This window comes from Ovis aries, chromosome 5 (assembly GCF_016772045.2).
Source record: "Ovis aries strain OAR_USU_Benz2616 breed Rambouillet chromosome 5, ARS-UI_Ramb_v3.0, whole genome shotgun sequence".
NCBI classification, from domain to species: Eukaryota; Metazoa; Chordata; class Mammalia; order Artiodactyla; family Bovidae; genus Ovis; species Ovis aries.
In genome coordinates, this window is record NC_056058.1 from 3850125 (window position 1) to 3867090 (window position 16966).

At 53.9% G+C, this 16966-nt stretch overlaps 1 protein-coding gene across 3 annotated transcripts in view; it reads right to left on the reverse strand.

Moving 5' to 3' along the window:
• The window catches only part of NCAN (neurocan), a 40778-nt gene that overhangs the window by 14340 nt on the left and 9472 nt on the right, over nucleotides 1–16966 (reverse strand). For all 3 annotated transcript variants that reach the window (XM_042249576.2, XM_060415363.1, XM_027969350.3), the window contains 10 exons: nucleotides 15723–15802; nucleotides 14389–14799; nucleotides 11550–11724; nucleotides 11312–11439; nucleotides 10501–10794; nucleotides 8780–9376; nucleotides 7107–8582; nucleotides 2670–2786; nucleotides 1609–1722; nucleotides 174–332 (listed from right to left, as the gene is read on the reverse strand). In XM_042249576.2, coding sequence (XP_042105510.1) covers nucleotides 174–332; nucleotides 1609–1722; nucleotides 2670–2786; nucleotides 7107–8582; nucleotides 8780–9376; nucleotides 10501–10794; nucleotides 11312–11439; nucleotides 11550–11724; nucleotides 14389–14799; nucleotides 15723–15802 — 3551 coding nt within the window. The remainder of the gene's footprint in view (nucleotides 1–173; nucleotides 333–1608; nucleotides 1723–2669; nucleotides 2787–7106; nucleotides 8583–8779; nucleotides 9377–10500; nucleotides 10795–11311; nucleotides 11440–11549; nucleotides 11725–14388; nucleotides 14800–15722; nucleotides 15803–16966) is intronic.

Below are 16966 nucleotides of genomic sequence, written 5' to 3' on the forward strand. Positions count from 1 at the left end.
GGCGGGCTACAGGGTTGCAAAGAGTCAGATACGACTGAGCGACTAACACGTTCACTTTCAGGGCTTAGCATTCATGAACAGGGCTTCAGAAAGGTGGCGTCTTCGGCACCCTGGGGGGATCCCCCTGACAAAGGGCCTGTAAAGGCCACCACTGCCCACCCCAGAGTCCCTACTGTTAATGAAGTTGTGTTCTTCTGGTGAGTGGATGCTGGTTAGGTGGCCGGCTCGGCGGCGGCAGTCCCTCTCGGCGTCCTCCCACGCCCTCCGGTGCGCAAAGTAGCGGTAGCAGTGGCCCAGAAACTTGTGCCAGCCGTGGTCACAGCCCTCTGTATCTGGGGGGCGGAAAGAGAGCACGAGGGGCTGGCATTGGGCTGAGGTCGGCCTTGCCGACTGTGAGTGCAGCCGGCCCACCAGAGAGGGGGCTCAATCGGAGGTCACTGTGCGGCTAAGCCACCCCTTGCCGGGGGCCGTCCCCACCCCACCCCGGCTCTACCCCATCACCCTGTCACCGCCCTCCTCCCCTATTCCCATCTTTTCTCTTTGCAAAGTAGAGATTCAACTGGAGGATCATTACAGCCATCCCCTCTCGCCCTAACTCTGATGTCTCCTTCTCTGATCTGGCCACATCCTGGGAACTCAGGAAATGGTCTCAGGAAATTTCCCTCCTGGGCAAAAGCTCCAATAGACATTTCTCCCCCAAAGATATACAAATGGCCAACAAAATAGACATTTCTCCCCCAAAGATATGGCCAACAAGCCCATGGAAAGATGCTCAAAATCATGATCATTAGGAAACGTTAATCAGAAAATAATCACAAAGATAATAAGTGTTGACAAGGATGTGGGGCAGTTGGAACCCTTGTGCATTGCTGGTGTGAATGTAATGGCATCGCCCCTTTGGAAAACAGTCCGGCAGCTCCTCAAAAAGTTAGACACAGAATTACCATATAACCCAGCCGTTCTACTCCTGGGTACACCAGAGAGAATGGAGGGGAAGAAAAGAATGGAAAAGAGGTGTTGAAACAAACTTGTATATGAACATTCATAGCAGCACTATTCACATTAGCCACAAAGGGGAAAACAGCCCAAATGTCCATCAAACAACACGTGACCCATCCAATGGAATATGATTCACCCACAAAAAGGAAAGAAGTGATGACATGTGCTGAACCCTGAAAACATCATGCCGAGAGGAAGAAGTCAGACAAAAAAGGGACACGTAGCAGATAACCGCCTTTGTATGTAAACGTATGAAATAGGCAAATCCATAGGGACAGAAAGCAGATGAGTGGTTTCCAGGGGCTGGAGAGGAGGAAGGGGGAGTAACTGCTCTTGGGAACAGGATTTCCTCTGGGGATAATGAAAACGTCTCGGAACGAGCTAGAGGTGGTGGTTGGACAACACTGTGATATATGAATGCCACTGAGTCATACACTCGGGAAAGGTTAATTCTATGTTGTGTGACTATCCGAGGAAAAGATTTGCTTCCTGTCTGAATCATGGCGATGGGACCAGAGGCAGAGGCCTGGAGCTCCACGTGTGGGAAGCCTGTGGCCCAGCACCCGACCCCGCTCCTGTACTACTTCTGGGGTCTTGGCAGAGACTCACCTTTCTCGCAGAGGCTTCCCCCATAGCTGGGGAGGCAAAGGCAGATGAAGGCGTTGACCTCGTCGATGCAGGTGCCACCGTTCTCACAGGGGCTAGAGATGCAATCGTCAATGTCTGGAGGGGAAGGTGGGGCTGAGTCAGAGGCCAGTCTCCCCTTGGCTCCCAGACCAAGGAAACCAGGCAGAAGATGCAGTCCTGCCCCTCCCATCTACCCCAGACCCGAGGACATCAGCAGTGGTCTGCCCTGATGACCCCTGGCTCTGGCAGTCAAGGGAGTGGGACCTCAGACAACTGACATGAACTTGCATCAGTGAGAGCAGATGCCACTGGACCGGCTAAACTGGAACGTTCCCCCGGTTCCAAAACAGTGAAGGTGGGTCTGCAAAAGCCCCATAGAACGTTGAAGCTGAAGGGTCTTCAAAATGTGGAACCTAGGAAATTGGGTTCCAGAGCATTTCAAGGGTTTGCACACTCACAAAGCTGTTTGCAGGCATAGGGAGCTATCCACTGACACCTATGCCAACCCCTGTGTAGACAGTGCCCGAGGCACTTAGATGCCAGGCAAGTCACTGGCCCTCTCTGAGACTCAGTTTCTTTTTTTTTTTGCAAAGTGATGATAATAATACCTCAGTGGTGGCTGTGAGTAGAGGGTCAATGGAAGAGCTCAAGAAATTATGTCACTTATAGTTATTTTTATAATTTCATAATTTGGTGTATTTCCTGTGTGGGGCTTTGGGGCTGGCACGCAACAGTTCTGGTGGTAGTGCCTATACCCCTGCCCATCCAGAAGAGGGTAGGAGATCCCCAGGGACAGTCTGAACCTTACCATCCCTTTGTCTTTCCCTCCCCCACCTCTGCCTGGTAGTAATGGGAGGCAGCAACCCAGAGCCTCAGCCCCCAGAATGAGAGCTCAGATGTTTGGCAATGAGGCTGGTTTACTGGACCCAAGGAGTGAGGGAGGGGAAAGGAGCATTGGAAGCCAGCCTCTTGTGATCCCCTGATCCCTCATGGAGATGTCTGCTGGGACATCAGTGTTTAGATCCTGATTCCGCAGTACTCACCAATCTCACAGTTCTCTCCAGCGAACCCCTGGTCACAGCTGCAGCCATACACGGTGCCATTGGCTCTACAGGTGCCCCCATGCAGGCAAGGGTTGTTCTCACAGGGATCCAAGGGGACTGCAGGAGGGAAAGGCAGTGTCGGAAGGAGTCAGACCATCAGGCGGCCTCTCACAGAATCCAGAACTCAGACCTCGAAAGGCCCCCTCATTCAGTCCCTCTCTGTGGGGTACCCTCTATACCTTCCCAGTAAGTGGCTGCTAACTTCCTCTTGCATGACCCTGTAATGAGCTTACTCTTTCCAGGAATCTGTTTCCAAAAAATGCTCTTTACAAAGCATCTGTTGGCTGCGCTGCCTATGGCAAGGGCTTTCCTTGGACTGAACTGGAATGGGATTCCTGGTTAAGATGCCACGCTTCCAGTGCAGGGGCCATGGGTTCAGTCCCTGGTTGGGGAACTAAGATTCCACATGCTGTGTGATGGGGCCAAAAGATAAAAACAATAAAGTAAATTTAAAAGAAGACAAGGATTTTTTTTTTTCAAAGAATGGGATTCCTTCAGCTTCTTTTACAAAGTCTTCTCCTAGAACATGGTCTAAGTGGTCTCCTTGACTTATCCCCCTTCTAGCCATACTCCACTTTCATTGCGCTCCTCATACTGCAAGGGCAAAGTAGGCATAGATTCTAGATGGGGAATGAACAGCACTGGGACCAGCAGGAACCATCATCTCCTTCATTCTTGTGGCTCAGGCTCTTCTGATGCAACCTCAGTGGTTACAATGCGGAGAAGAGGTGAATTACAGCAGTTACTGTGCATAGGGGGTGCAGTCAGAGAGTCTGGTTCAGTTCCTGCCTCTGCCACTCACTAGGAAATCCTGGGCAAATTCTGTGAATTTCTGTTGTCTCATTTACAGAACAACAATAAAAAGAGCTCATCCTTCTCCCATTCCTGACCTTAAATAATGCCATGTCTGGCTCTGTGTATATCAGCCTGGGGCCTCTTGAGGCCTCGTGTCCATTGCTTACCATGGACAGGGGGAGTGAATGTGAAGCCCTCTCCCCCTCTCTCATCCCTTCAGCGGTGTTTCTCTGGAGGCAAGAGGGTCTCCTCTCCCCATCTCAGGGGCCCAGATGCCTTGGTGGGCGGGCTCTATCCTGGAGCCTTGGAGGGGCACAGCAAGAACCCCCAAGCACTCCAGATGACACCCATCTCGTCAGGGCAGTGGCCGCTTTTCCACTGCAAGACACTAGAACTGAGACTCAGAGAAGACCCAGGGACCCAGGGCCTACCTCAGAGCCACACAGCAGGACAGCACAAGGGCCGAAACTGGCCTTCGGGGTTCTGATGGCCCAGCGTAAAGCCCTCTCTCCAGCCCCCATCACCCGGAATGTGTTCCTGCTTTGTCTTTGTCTGGGGCCCCAAAAGAAACAGACAGTAACGAGCAGGCTCCTCCTCCCTGGCCTCTCGGCCTCCACCTTCACCCTTCGCAGGGTGGTCCCCCACAGCTGCCAGGGGAAGCCCGTGTAAACCTGAGTCAGATCCTGTCCCTCCTCTGCCTAGATTCCTCCACGGCTCGTAGGGAAAGTCAAAATCCTGACCTCAGCCACCAGGGCCCTGTAAACCTGCCCAGTATCTCCCGGCCTGATTCTCATCTCCCTCCTTCTCTTACTCAGCTTCCAGCCGTGCTGGGCCTCTGTGCCTTCACTGGACCAACCACGATCATACCTCAGGGCATTTGAACAAGCCGTTTCCTCTGCCTGAAATGCTCTTCCCCCCACATCTCCGTATGGCTCCTTTCTCAGCCTCCTTCAGGCTTGCTCAGGTTTCATCCTAACCCCCTCCCCAAACCGAAACTGCCCACTGGCATCCCTCATCGCTTGCTTTATTTTTCTCTTTTGTCTTTCTTACTCTCTAACCTCCAATATAACTTATTAAGGTCATTTCTTATCCATGCCTCCCGCGAGTGAGGTGATGGGCTACATGGCAGTCACACCTAGCTATTTAAGTAAAATGGAATGAAAATTAAACTGTAATTCTGGGACTTCCCTGGTGGTCCACTGGTTATAAGAATCCGCCTTCCAATGCAGTGGATGCAGGCTCAGTCCCTGATCAGGGAAGTAAGATACCACATAGTGCCAGGCGCCTAAGGCTGCGTTCCACAACTTCTGAGCCCACACACTCCAGAGCCCTTCCGCCACAACTGGAACGAAGCCTGACTGCCAGGATGAAAAGCCAGCGTGCCACAATGAAGACGCCGTGTGCTACAAAGAAGGCCCAAGTGGCTGGCTGCTATCGTACCAGACAGTGTAGCCTGAGAACATTTCCATCACTAGGAAAGTTCTAGAGTACTTCTCTAGCATGTCAGCTTCCAGAGCTGCCTCGATCTCACCCTCCTGCCTGGAATACAGCCAGCACTCAGGAGTTGCTTGCTAACTGAATAAAGGCAGCCGCTGGCCCTCCTGCAACGACAGAAGCCTGTCCCTGAGGCCTGTGGCTATGTCTGTGCCTGGCGCCACCCGGGCACGTGTGTGCACACATGTGGGGCTGCCAGGCACCAGGATGCGTAAGCCCCACCAGGTGCCCCATGCCGCTGACACCTGCCCACGGGCTGGCGGTGACTCAGTCGCTTGCTGGTGCTGCGTTTATTTTTGGCCTCATTAGCATTTCTGCTGCAAGCAGTAGGTGAGTAGGCGCCTGGGTCTCCCCCAGCACTGGCTGCCTCCCTCCACCTCGGCTGCCAACGGGGGGAGTCTGGAGCCAAAACACCGACAAAGTCCAGCACAGACCCAGCCATGGCCCTGGGGGCTCCTCTCAATGCACTTTCCTCAGCACCCCAATATGTGGTCTCCCTCCCAACCTTCTGACCATTCCTCCTCTAACTCCTCTGAGCCCCTTCCCAAACCCATCCTCCACAGCCAGTCTCTTCTCTGCCCCCCTCCCAGGATGAGCTTACCCCACCTCTCCAAAACCTCAGGGTGTGTTGTGGTTTTTTTTTTTTTTAACGCCAGTGAAATAAACATCTTAGATTGAGACAAAGATTGTTGTCAGACAGCCTGGATTCAGACTTTATCCTTGACATTCCCCAATTGCAAGACTCTGCACAAGTCACTTGACTTCCCTGTGCCTCAATTTTGCCATCTATAAAGGGAGAATCATAGTAGAACTCGCTCCCTAAAGACATTAAAAGGATTAGCTAGGGATTTCCCAGATGGTTCAGTGGTTAAGACTCTGTACTGCCAATGGCGGCGAGGGTGGGTGGGTTCAATCCTTGGTCAGCTAACTAAAATCCACCATGCTGTGCAGAGTGGCCAAAAGATAAGAACTCCTAAAAAATAATTTTAAAATAAAAAGATTAACCAAGTTGATTCTGGTAAAGTGCTCAAAATAATCCAAACACAAAGGCATCACCGATAATCATCAGCCTTTACCAAAGCAAGTGCCCCTGCCCAGGGTCTGCCTGCCTCCTGGGCACCTAAGAAAGGAAGATGGGGCCCCAGACACAGCCCAGAGATGACAGGGTGGGCGATGAAACCCTGCATCAGCCGTTTCCATCTCCGTGACAGCCTTCAAAAAAAGGAGCAAGTGTAAAACCAACTGTGTTAATAAGAGTGTTTTGCAACTCAGAAAAAGTGCCTTTTAATTAGCTGCTTCTTTTTTTTTTTTAAGCTCACTTGACCAAAAAAATAGCTCAATATGACAGGACCTAAAAACTAAAGGGCTGGAATTTGCAGGCTGAGCTATGGGCAGACCTGAGCTCAGGAGAACAGGGTGGTGGCTTTCTCTGGACTCCGCTGGGCACAGAGGAGCTAAGGCGCGTGTGGACTTGAGGTCTGATCACTGACTGGCTGGTAGTGACATACCTCGCTGAGCTTCAGTTTGCTATCTGTGAAATGGGGGCAATGCGACCACTCCCGCCCCTTCCCAGCACGCACACTTCCTTGTGGCAAGAGGTCCCTCAAGACGTGCACCACTGAATTCCAGCTGCAGTTCAACCCTTGTCCAGGAAGACCTCCCTGCCAAGCCTCTTCCTTCCCCCATCCAACCCAGGGAGGGGTCTGTGCCAGCCTCATCTTCAGACGGGGGCATCACTGAAGGCAGGACCCTGGGCTTGCCCAGCACTGTCAGCTCAGAGAAGACACGAGCATGATCTGCTGATGGTACTCATTCCCCAAACCAAACTCCGCCCAACTGCTCATCATCGCCTCACCACTCACGGTGTGCAAGACATCATACACACCTTCACCTCGTGCCCTTTGCCCAGGTTGGTGCCTCGGCCAGGAACACCCTTTCTGGAATTCAGCCCTGTCTGATGAGCCCCCATCTTGAACGTCATCCCCTGCTAGACACCTTCCCAGGCAGCAAGGACAATGCTTCCTCCCAGCCCCAGGTCCCTGAGCACCAACGCGGTGGCCTGGATGAGACCACGAGCTTCGAACTCACCCTCCTCCGCACTCCCATTTGCAGGAGTCCCTGGCAGGGCGGGCTCCTCTCCACTTGCTGCCTCCTCCCAGAAGCTCTCCACACCTGGGCTCCCCATCAGGACCTCCAGCTCAAATTCCTCTGGGCCCAGGGAGGCAGGCAGGAGGGTGCTGGGGGAGTCCCACGGCACTGTAGGCTCCCCCGAGGAAACTGAAATGGGCTCGTCCTTGTTGGCTGCTGTCGGCGTCCAAGGAGGAAGAATGGGGTCCCCTGAGCGGCTGCCCTCCTGTGGAGGCTCCAAGGCTCCCAGGGTTCCCTGGGTCACCAGCTGGCCCTTTGGCTCTGGGTGGGGCTGGGAGCCTGAGGAGGCCACTGTGAACACGGCCAGGACCCCGACCTTGTCCCCCAGGTCCAAAGACGTGAGGGGTGTCACCACACTTGCATCCACAGCCATCTGAGGGCTCAAGGTGGGGCTTTCTGCTCCCTCCACCATGTGGGATCCAGGTTCCCAATGCCCACCAGCGTCGCTGGTGCCCAGCGTGACTGTGGGGTCCATAGGATCCACCGTGACTCCTCCCTCGGTAGCAGCCCAAGGCCCCAAACGTGGGGTGACCTTCGGCATCAAGGAGACTTCAGGGACCCCCAAGGGTGCAGATGGGGAGTGGGGGTCCAGCCCTTCCCTGTGCAGCGAGGCCCATATTCCCTGCGTCTTGACAATGGAGGCCTGCAAGCTGGAAGTAGGGCTCTCCGCTGTGTTGAGGACCCCAGGCTCAGACTCCGAGATGCCTCCGGCTCCCATGGGCTCAGTGGCAGTCTCAGAAATAATGACATCTGCTACCACACTCCCGTCCACAGAGGCCTGTGGGCTGGATCCGGGATGCTCAGCTTTGCTGAGCTCAGTAGGGCTGGCCCCCCTAGTGTTTCCAAAGTCTGTTCCAGGGGAGCTGGGACTGGCTCCAGCTTGTGTGTCTGTGGCTGCCTGTGAAGGGGCCGGAGGACCTCCTCCTCTGTGGCTGCTGAGTGACAGGGATGTGGACCCTCTGTCTTGTCCTGCAAGGCCCGAGGAGGAGGGCAGGGAGTACACTTCCGGATGGATGGGATCCTGCGGGCTGGCTTCGATTTCTGAAGCAGAGGAGGGCAGGGCAGTGGCCAAGGCCTCACTCTGCCCCTTGACCCCACTGGCCTCAGTGGGGAGGGGTGTAGGAGGCGCCTGTGAGAGGAGCCACAGTTTGGGGGCACGAAGCATGGCCGCGACAGGGAGGTCTGGAGAAATGAGCGCGGGAGAAGCCTCCCAGGGAGCAGGGCTGGGGCCACTGGATGGGTTGGGAGTGGTCTCCGAGGGGGACCAGGGCAGGTCGGAAGTGACTGGTCGCATACTAAAGCGCTTGGCTTCTTCTAGTTCCAGGCCAAGAGCTCTGCTGGGGTCTGGGATGATGGGTGGGACCACGGTTGGGGGCCACAGCCAGGGCTCTTGGGGGCTCCTGCCACCAAGGGAACCTGAAACAATATCAACAGTTATTATAATTATCTTTCAGCAGCTCCTTCTTCTGATGGTCTCCTTGGCTCCAGGCCTGAGGAAGAGGGGCCTTCAGAGGCTTGGGGAGGCCAGGGGACCCAGCTGTGATTCGGAGCTTCCTCCCCTGCCTCCCTTAGATCCCCAGGCAGGTCCCATCTCCCCCGGGGACCCCACTCACCAGCTCTGGGCATTTCCACCTCATTTGTCAGCACAGCCCAGGGGCTTTGGCTCTGGCCGCTCCCCAAGGCGTCTGTGGCTCCAGTGGTCATGGGAGGCTCCACATAATTCCCAGCAGCCTCTGGGGTGGGGGGCTGGATGCTGGCCTCGAGTGCACCCTTCAGCCCTTGCTGGGGTTCCTGTTGCTGGAAGTGGCGCCCGTTCAACCCTTTAAAGCGCTCCCTCTTCCTGGGCGTGGTGCTGGCCGGGGCTGTGTCTGTGTGCGTGCCCACAACAGTGCCTGCCTCCACGCTGCTGTGGCTGGGGGCCACTGTGCTCAGCCACACCTCCTCAGCCTCCAGGGCAGGACTTGAGGCTAATGTGGGGACCCCAGGGGCACGACTGGGGGTCGCTTGAGACTCCTGCTTCTCTGCCAAGATCAGAGACTCTTCTTCCCCACTAGACACGAGAGGCTCCTGTACATCTGGGGCGACTACCTCCTCCTCCTGCAGACTGGGCTCCAGTTCCCCAGCGGGGGGCCCTTCTGCCGACAGAATCTCCCCCTCATCTCCAGATGAGGGGGTCTCTGGGTCTCCATGTTGGGATGTGGGGTGATGAGCTGTGGGAGAAAGCAGAAGAGGTTGTCCTAGGCCCAGGGCCTAGCTGGGAAGTCCTGCCTGAAGTCTACCCACATTTCAGCATGCTGTAGCACAAATCTACGTATTTCTGTCTCTCTGCGCCCCTCTGACTCTCTGGGTTGTTTCTGGGATCCCCCTGACTGAGAGACGGAGGTGCAAAGTTTTCGTCCCCATTGTTCAGACAGGTCCACTGTCAAAGTCAGAGTCAGCTGAGCCCTCAGATGGCTGTGGACCCTTTTCGCAGTAAAGGGTCAAGAGACATCTTGGCCAGTGGGTGAAGCTCAGGCAGTGCCAACTCAGGGGGGCAGGTCAGACCTGGGCGTGGCTCCTTCCCAGGGAGAGAAAGCGCCTAATGGGCATGGCCTCCCTACGAAGAGATTCCCCCCAACTCTGGCCCTTTGACATAGACTCAGCTCCTTTGGACTTGAGGTTGGCAGCTTCTGAGGGTATGGAACCAACCCAAGGGCGAGGGCCATCCCCTGGTCCTGTCCCTGGGGCCGTGGCCTTGCCTAGGGGGCGTGGCTAGCCGAGTCCCCTTCCCAGCAGGTGCTCCTGTGCAAGGTTCCAGGCAAGAAACTTTCCATCCAGAGGTCTGAGATCATATCTTAGAGATCTCAGGAGACATACGTGCTAAGTCGCTTCAGTCGTGTCCGACTCTTTGCGACCCACGCTCCTCTGTCCATGAGACTCTCCAGGCAAGAATACTGGAGTGGGTTTCCATGTCCTTCTCCAGGGAATCTTCCCAATCCAAAGATCAAACCCGCGTCTTTTGTGTCTCCTGCATTGGCAGGCAGGTTCTTTACCACTAGCGCCACCTGGAAGACCTAGACCACACACTAAACAGGACTTCCCCGCAGAGCTTGGCTTGCCTTGGGCTTGTCCTAAGGAGGGGCGGGGCTCCTATGGAAAGCTTGTCTCAGGGGTGTCACCTTTCCCTGGGGCCGTGGCTCACCGCGGAGTAAGTTTTCAACCTGTTTCTCCCGTGCCTGACCTCCGCCTCCACTAGAAACCCAAACTTCCAGGGGCGTGGCCGTTGGCAAAGCGCACGCCCTTGGGGCGTGGCCACGAGGGGGCGCACCGTCCAGCGGCGAGGCTTCACACATACCTCTGAAGCAGTAGGCATCGAAGCGCTCTCCAGGTGCCGGGAAGCCGGTGCGGTTGGCAAAGCGGTATACGGTGCGCACGCCAGGGGCTGGGCCACCGCAGCGCCGACGCGGCGTCTGGATCGGGTAGCGCACGCTGCCGTCGGCCAGCCAGCCCGGGTCGCACTGGTCCAGGCCCTCATGCCAGGCCAGGTGCAGCTGTCCTACCGAGGCCAGCACGGCGCCCTGGCGTCGGCACTGGGCACGCGCGCCGGCCAGTGTCAGGCGGCGGGCCAGGCCTACGTAGAAGACCTCGCCTGCGGGAAGGCGCGGGAGAAGGTCAGAGGTGTCCCAGGGACCCTCCCCTGGAGCCCGGGAAGGGGGTCTCATCTCAAACAGCCCTGATCTGGCCGGATTTGGGTTGTGGCTAAACGAGATGGAGGCAGCCGCAGCTGCGCGCCCCCGTCGCCAGAGCATCACTGTCATTGCCTCTCAGGCAGTGCTAAGAGGGGGCTTCCCTTTTTTTTCACAAATGAGGTTACTGAGGCGCCTGAATGAGTTGGGCTTCAGAGAGAGGAAGGGGCTTGGGGAAGGTGTGAGGAGGAAGAAAGTAGGAAGAGGGAGAAGGGGGCAGGAAGGGAGAGAGATTCGGAGGAAGGGAAGGGGCACAAAGAGGGGCTCAGAGAGTGGAGGAAAAACCGGCGGGTCCAGGTCTTGGCTGTGGGTTTACAGAGGGATGAAACAGGAGAGCTAGGCAAGGACTTAGGGAAGGATGGGGGTTAGGAAGGATAAAGGGGCTCAGAGAAGGGGGCGTTCTACCAGCCCCAGACTTACCCCCCAGCTCACGGGCAAAGCAATACACATCGTAGAGTTCCCGTGGGTCTCGCCTCCCATAGTTCCTCACCCCCGGAAGGCTGCTACGGTCACCATAGCAACCAGGACGGGACTGGGTGATAGGATATCTGACAAGACAAAGTGGGGGCCTCTCTCAGATCTGTGCTCCGGGGACTCCCAAGGAACATCTTTCTCCAGGGGCTAGCTCTCCGTCTCCCTACCCCGTGTACCCGCTCACCGAACAGTGCGGTCAGAGAGCCACCCGGCATCGCAGTTGTCAAAGCCGTCCTCAAAGGCAGCCTGCAGGTGCCGCGGGGCTGCAATGGTGGCTGAGTTGAGACGACAGGCCTCCTGAGCCTCAGCAAAGGTCAGAGAGTAGCGATCCAGGGCTGCTCGGTAGTGGAACACAACACCTATGCAGAAACAGCCAGGGTAGGGAGCTGATATACTCGGACATCTTCAAGCACAGACCTCCCTCTTACAGAATGCCCCACCTAGACTAACAATGATAGACGACCTGCTGCCCTACCCTGCCCTGTACCATGTCTGTTCACGCAGCACCAGGCATAGGGCTAGGGTGATGATGGGGAGTGTAACTGATATGCCCTGGTTTTACAGACGAGGAAATTGATAATGGCCATAAAGGGCTAGAATCTGTTAAACATTTGCTGTGTAAAACACATTTACAAGCACTATGTACGTACATGCTAAGTCACTTTAGTTGTGTCTGACTCTTTGCAATCCCATGGATTGTTGTTCACCAGGCTCCTCTGTCCATGGGATTCTTCAAGCAGGAAGAATGTTCACGGCATGGGTTGCCATGCCCTCCTCCAGGGGATCTTCTCCACCCAGGGACTGAACCCAGGTCTCCTGCATTGCAGGCAGATTCTTTATTGTCTGAGCTACCTGGGAAGCCCTATTATGTTGGTCATGAGCCAACAATGTCTCACTGCATATTTTATTGGGTCGACCAATCATTCCCTTTCCAAGGCCTTTCCAAGGGGATCTTCCCAACCCAGGGATTGAACCCATGTCTCTTAAGTCTCCTGCATTGGCAGTTGTGTTCTTTACCACTAACACCACCCCCAGAAGCCCCTTTATACTCATTACCTCATTGAAATCTTACAACCCTATGATTATCCCCATTTCCAGAGGAGGAAACGAAGGCTCAGAGAGGTTGAGGGACAAGTCTAGGGCCACATAACCAGTGTAAGGGAGAGCCAGAATTTGTATTCAGGAAGATCTGGACTCCAAAGACAGCATTCTTCATGCCAGGGTTAGGGACTGGAGGTAACAGAAGGCATGGACAAGAGTGAGAGAGATTCTTCCTTTCAGGAGCTAAATGCACACACAGGGAGAGGAAGCAGAGAGCAACCGGTGATCAAACATGGCTCTTGCCCAGTTTAGAAATGGAGTTGCTCACGGCTTCCTGGAGAAGGTAACGTGTACTTCACATCCTGCTTTATCAGATGTGAAGCATCAGTAAGCTCCCTGTGACTCAAATTCTGATTTAGGGATGAGAGAAATGGCTGAGCGAGACAAAGAAATTAAACATTTTGCTCCGTCTTGTTACACTGAGAGCTCCCAGAAGGCAGAAGCTGTGTCCCACTCATGGCTATGTCTCCAGCACCAGGCTGTATGTGGTAGTTGCTCAATAAAGGTCTGGCAGAATGAATGAACCAAACCAACCCAGAGGTGGAATTCCCTTCTTTCATCACTTATCAGTTTTCTTGAGGTTTATTAGTTTTGAGAACAAGGCCTTAGAAAGGGAATCATTGGCTGACCCCACAAAATACACACTGAGACACTGTTTGGGTGTGGAAAGACTGCGTTCCAGAACAGGGGGTGCAGGCACTTTCCTTATGGCCAACATAGGGCTTCCCAAGTGGCTCAGACAGTAAAGAATCTGCCTGCAATGTGGGAGACCCAAGTTTGATCCCTGGGTCAGGACAGTCCCCTGGAGGAGGGCATGGCAACCTATTCCAATATTCTTGCCTGGAGAATACCATGGACAGAGGAGCCTGGCAGGCTACAGGACAGACTAACACTTTCACTTCCACTTTTCAACACAGACAGGTTAAGGGAAATTGACGTCCCAGTTGGCATCCACAGGCTGTTCTCCACACAACGGTCCTTTCATTGATTCAATGCTCAAACATCTATTGAGCATCTTCTGTGTGCCATGCCCTTTTCTAGGACTTTGGTTTAATAATTTAAAAAAATATGTTTGCCTTGTTCATCTTGACTGGTTAGGAAAACAGAAACTACACTGTATATTTCAACAGAAAGAATTTAATGTAGGAATTGGTTAAACAGATATTTGAGGACTATGACTTCCTTAATATATAATTCCTTTTCATAATTTTTTAAAATGAATTCTACCTGCAGTTTTTAAATGTTTATTATTTATTTATTTGGCTGCACAGCTCTTAATTGTAGCATGCAGGATCTTTAGTTTTGGCCTGTGGGATCTAGTTCCCTGGCCAAGGATCAAACTCCAGGCCCCCTGCATTGGGAGCGTGGAGTCTTAGCCACTGGATCGTCAGGGAAGTCCCCTTAACATATATTTTCAATCGACTTTTTAAAAAGAACTTCCCTTTTAAAAAACATGTATTTACTTTAAAAGGAAATTTGTATTCCTATTTTAAAAACAAAACCAATATCCTGTGCCTTATGTGAAAGTAGATGGCCATGCCTTGAACTGCAGGTTATGAAGTCCTGTGAAATGCTGTGGCCTATAAGGGACTGGTCAGAGGCTGCTCTCTCAGCTAAAAAACAGAGATGCTAAAAAGAGAGGAGTACGAATACAGACTTTCTTTATGATTCTATCAGAATTTGGAGCAAATCACTGTACAGGGAGTATCTCTTTCTTTCTTTCTTTTTTTTTTTGCCTGCGGGATCTTAACTCCCCTAAAAGGGGTTGAATCCAGGCCCTCGAACCCAGGCCCTTGGCAGTGAAAGTACAGAGTCCTATCCACTGGACACCAGGGAATTCCCCAAGGAGTGATTTCTAAGATGACATCCAGTGAGTGCACTTCCCCGTCCCAGCCTTGACCCCTCCCCTTCTCCCAACTGACCCGTCACCTCCAGGGGCACCAGGTCCTGCTCATCCTCGATGCCCCTCACCACCTGGCAGCGGTAGAGCCCGGAGTCGCTGGCCCTCAGTGGTCCCAGGAGCAACGTGGCGTTGGCCCGGTGCCGGGGGTAGGTGGGAAGTGACACACGTCCCTGCCAGCCCTTGGCGACTCGGACCACGTTGTCCTTGGCCACCAGGATGGGCAAGTCCTGCCGCTGGCCTGATGCAGTCCGCACTTTGGTCCACTTGATCCGCGGGGCTTCTCGAGTCGCACCTGGCCGTGGCCGCAGGCTAAAGAGACAGGGCAGGGCCACCAGCTCCGCCAGTGCAGCCCGGACTGACCGAGACCCCACTTTCTGCATGTGGAGCCCCTTCTCGGCAGTGGCTGCGGCTGCGGTGGTGTGCTGCTGGCCTGGGGTGGAAAAGGTGGAGAAGAGGGCCTGACTGAGAGGCAAGGACCGGCAGAGACTGCAGTTTTCCTCCCTTTACAGACAGGGAGACTGAGGCCAGAGAGGTTAGGCTGCCTGTACAACACCACAAGGCAGCCCACAGCTCTGAGATCTGCAGCCCAGTCTGCGAGCAGAAGGGGGGTAACCGAGTCGAATCCTTCCATGGTTCTGCCTCCACTCAAAGTCCAGATCCTGGAGACCAGAGATTTGACTCTCAGTGTCACTGACGTGGCCATGGGAAAGTCAGTGTTCTCCTCTGAGCCATGGTTTCCCTAAAAGTTAAACGAGAGGCAGCCATCGGAAGGGAAACGGTGTTTGTGGAGCACCTTCTATATACCAGGCACTTTATAAATAGCAATCAGCTCATTTGATTTTCATAACCATCTGCAGAGGTAGCCATCTCTCATCCTCTTCTGGGGGAGTTGAGGAAATTGAGGCTCACAGACATCATACGTGCTTAAGGCCACAGAGCAAATCAGGAGGCATTCCTAAAGTCTGGCCTTTTGACCACCACTGGGGAGATGCCAGGGAGAGGCATATAGGGTTTTATTTCTATTGCTACACCCATGGCAGGCATCACTAATCAATCTTCATATGATTCTCTCTCCCTCTTTTTTTTTTTTTTTTTTCTCTCTCTCTTTCTCTTCAGCTCATCTCAGCAAAACAGTGAGAGGCGGGAACCTCTAGCCTCTGCTGGCAATGACTAAAAATAACCTCTCAGGTGTCTTGTTCGCTTTCGACTGTTCAAAGACCTTTTTCATCTATTCTCATTTTATTCTCCAGACCAAGCCAGAGAAGCAGCAGGAGAAGGCTCTCAAGTTAAAAGACTGCCCCATCTTGTCAGTTCTCCAGACCCCAACCTCTCCCACCTCACAAGCAAACTCACCCTGCTCCCCAGCCACAAAGAGAAGCATCTGGAGAGTCAGGAGGCCTGAGACCCAGACAGGCAAGGCCCCCATCCTGGACCTGAAACAAGATGAAAAGGGAGTAAGGGGTGAGTACATCCCTTCTAGATAGTTGACATGAAAAGACCAATCCCCCCCCTCTACAGATCTGGAAACATGGGCTAAAGAGGCCATGCATCACTCAAGGTCACACAGTCAACAAGCAAGGGCAGATCTGGGATCTGAATCCAGGACCAACTTGCTTCAGAACCCCAGCAAGTGAAGTCTGATGGTCAGAGCATGAGTGCTCAAGTGACTCAAACCGGGGTTGTCTCTCTGCCTGTTCCTTGCTGTGTGACCTTGAGCAAATAGCTTAGCTTCTCTGTGCCTCAGTTTCTTTGCAAGTCAGATGGGGATAATATCAGGTAGTTGGAAGGAACAGATCAGTCAATTCAGTCAATACATACAAAATACTTAGCACTGCCTGGCATGAAGGGGTAAATTTCAGCTGTTATTATTATTGACTCTAACAGCCAAGATCAAAATCCCATTTTACAAGTTGGCCTCCTAAATCAAATTGGGGGCTCCTAGAGGGCAACATCCAGTCCTAGTCTGCCTGGGGTCCCCAGTTCTGGCAGTAGGCTGGCCTCCAAGCCAGCCTGTAATCTGGGTTTGCTGACTGACACGATTCTCAGCTTCAATTCCAGGATCTGGTTGTCGCCAAGATTCTATTCCTGGTTTCTGGGATTTTTGAAGAGCTGCCAAGTCCCAGCTGGAGGAAGGGGCCTCGCCCTTGCCCATCCCATCCTCCGTCTGAATTCACACTGCCTGGCGAGGAGGCCTCCTAGATCCATAGAGAAACTCCCGCTGTGGGTCCAGACTTCTGTAGAGGTTGTGGCACATGATGATCAAGTGCACAAATACTGAGCACTACCTGTACGCAAAGCCCGCTACAGACACTGGGACACAGCGTGTCCTCCCAGACTTCACATTCTTCCCGAGACTAGAAACCCTGGGGTATGGCTCCTCCCTAAAGCCTCCCACTCCTCTGAAAGGCCCCTCCCGGTGTCCCCCTCCCCCACCAACGCGCCTCAGCAGGTGGGGACAGATGGGAAGTTAGAACATTACCTATAAACCCAGCCCCGGCACCCTCTTCCTGATAAAAGAATAGCCCCGAGTAGGGGAGTGTGGATGGAGTCGGGAATAGGGTCCTGCGGGGGACGGCGGGGCCCTGCCAGGTTCCATC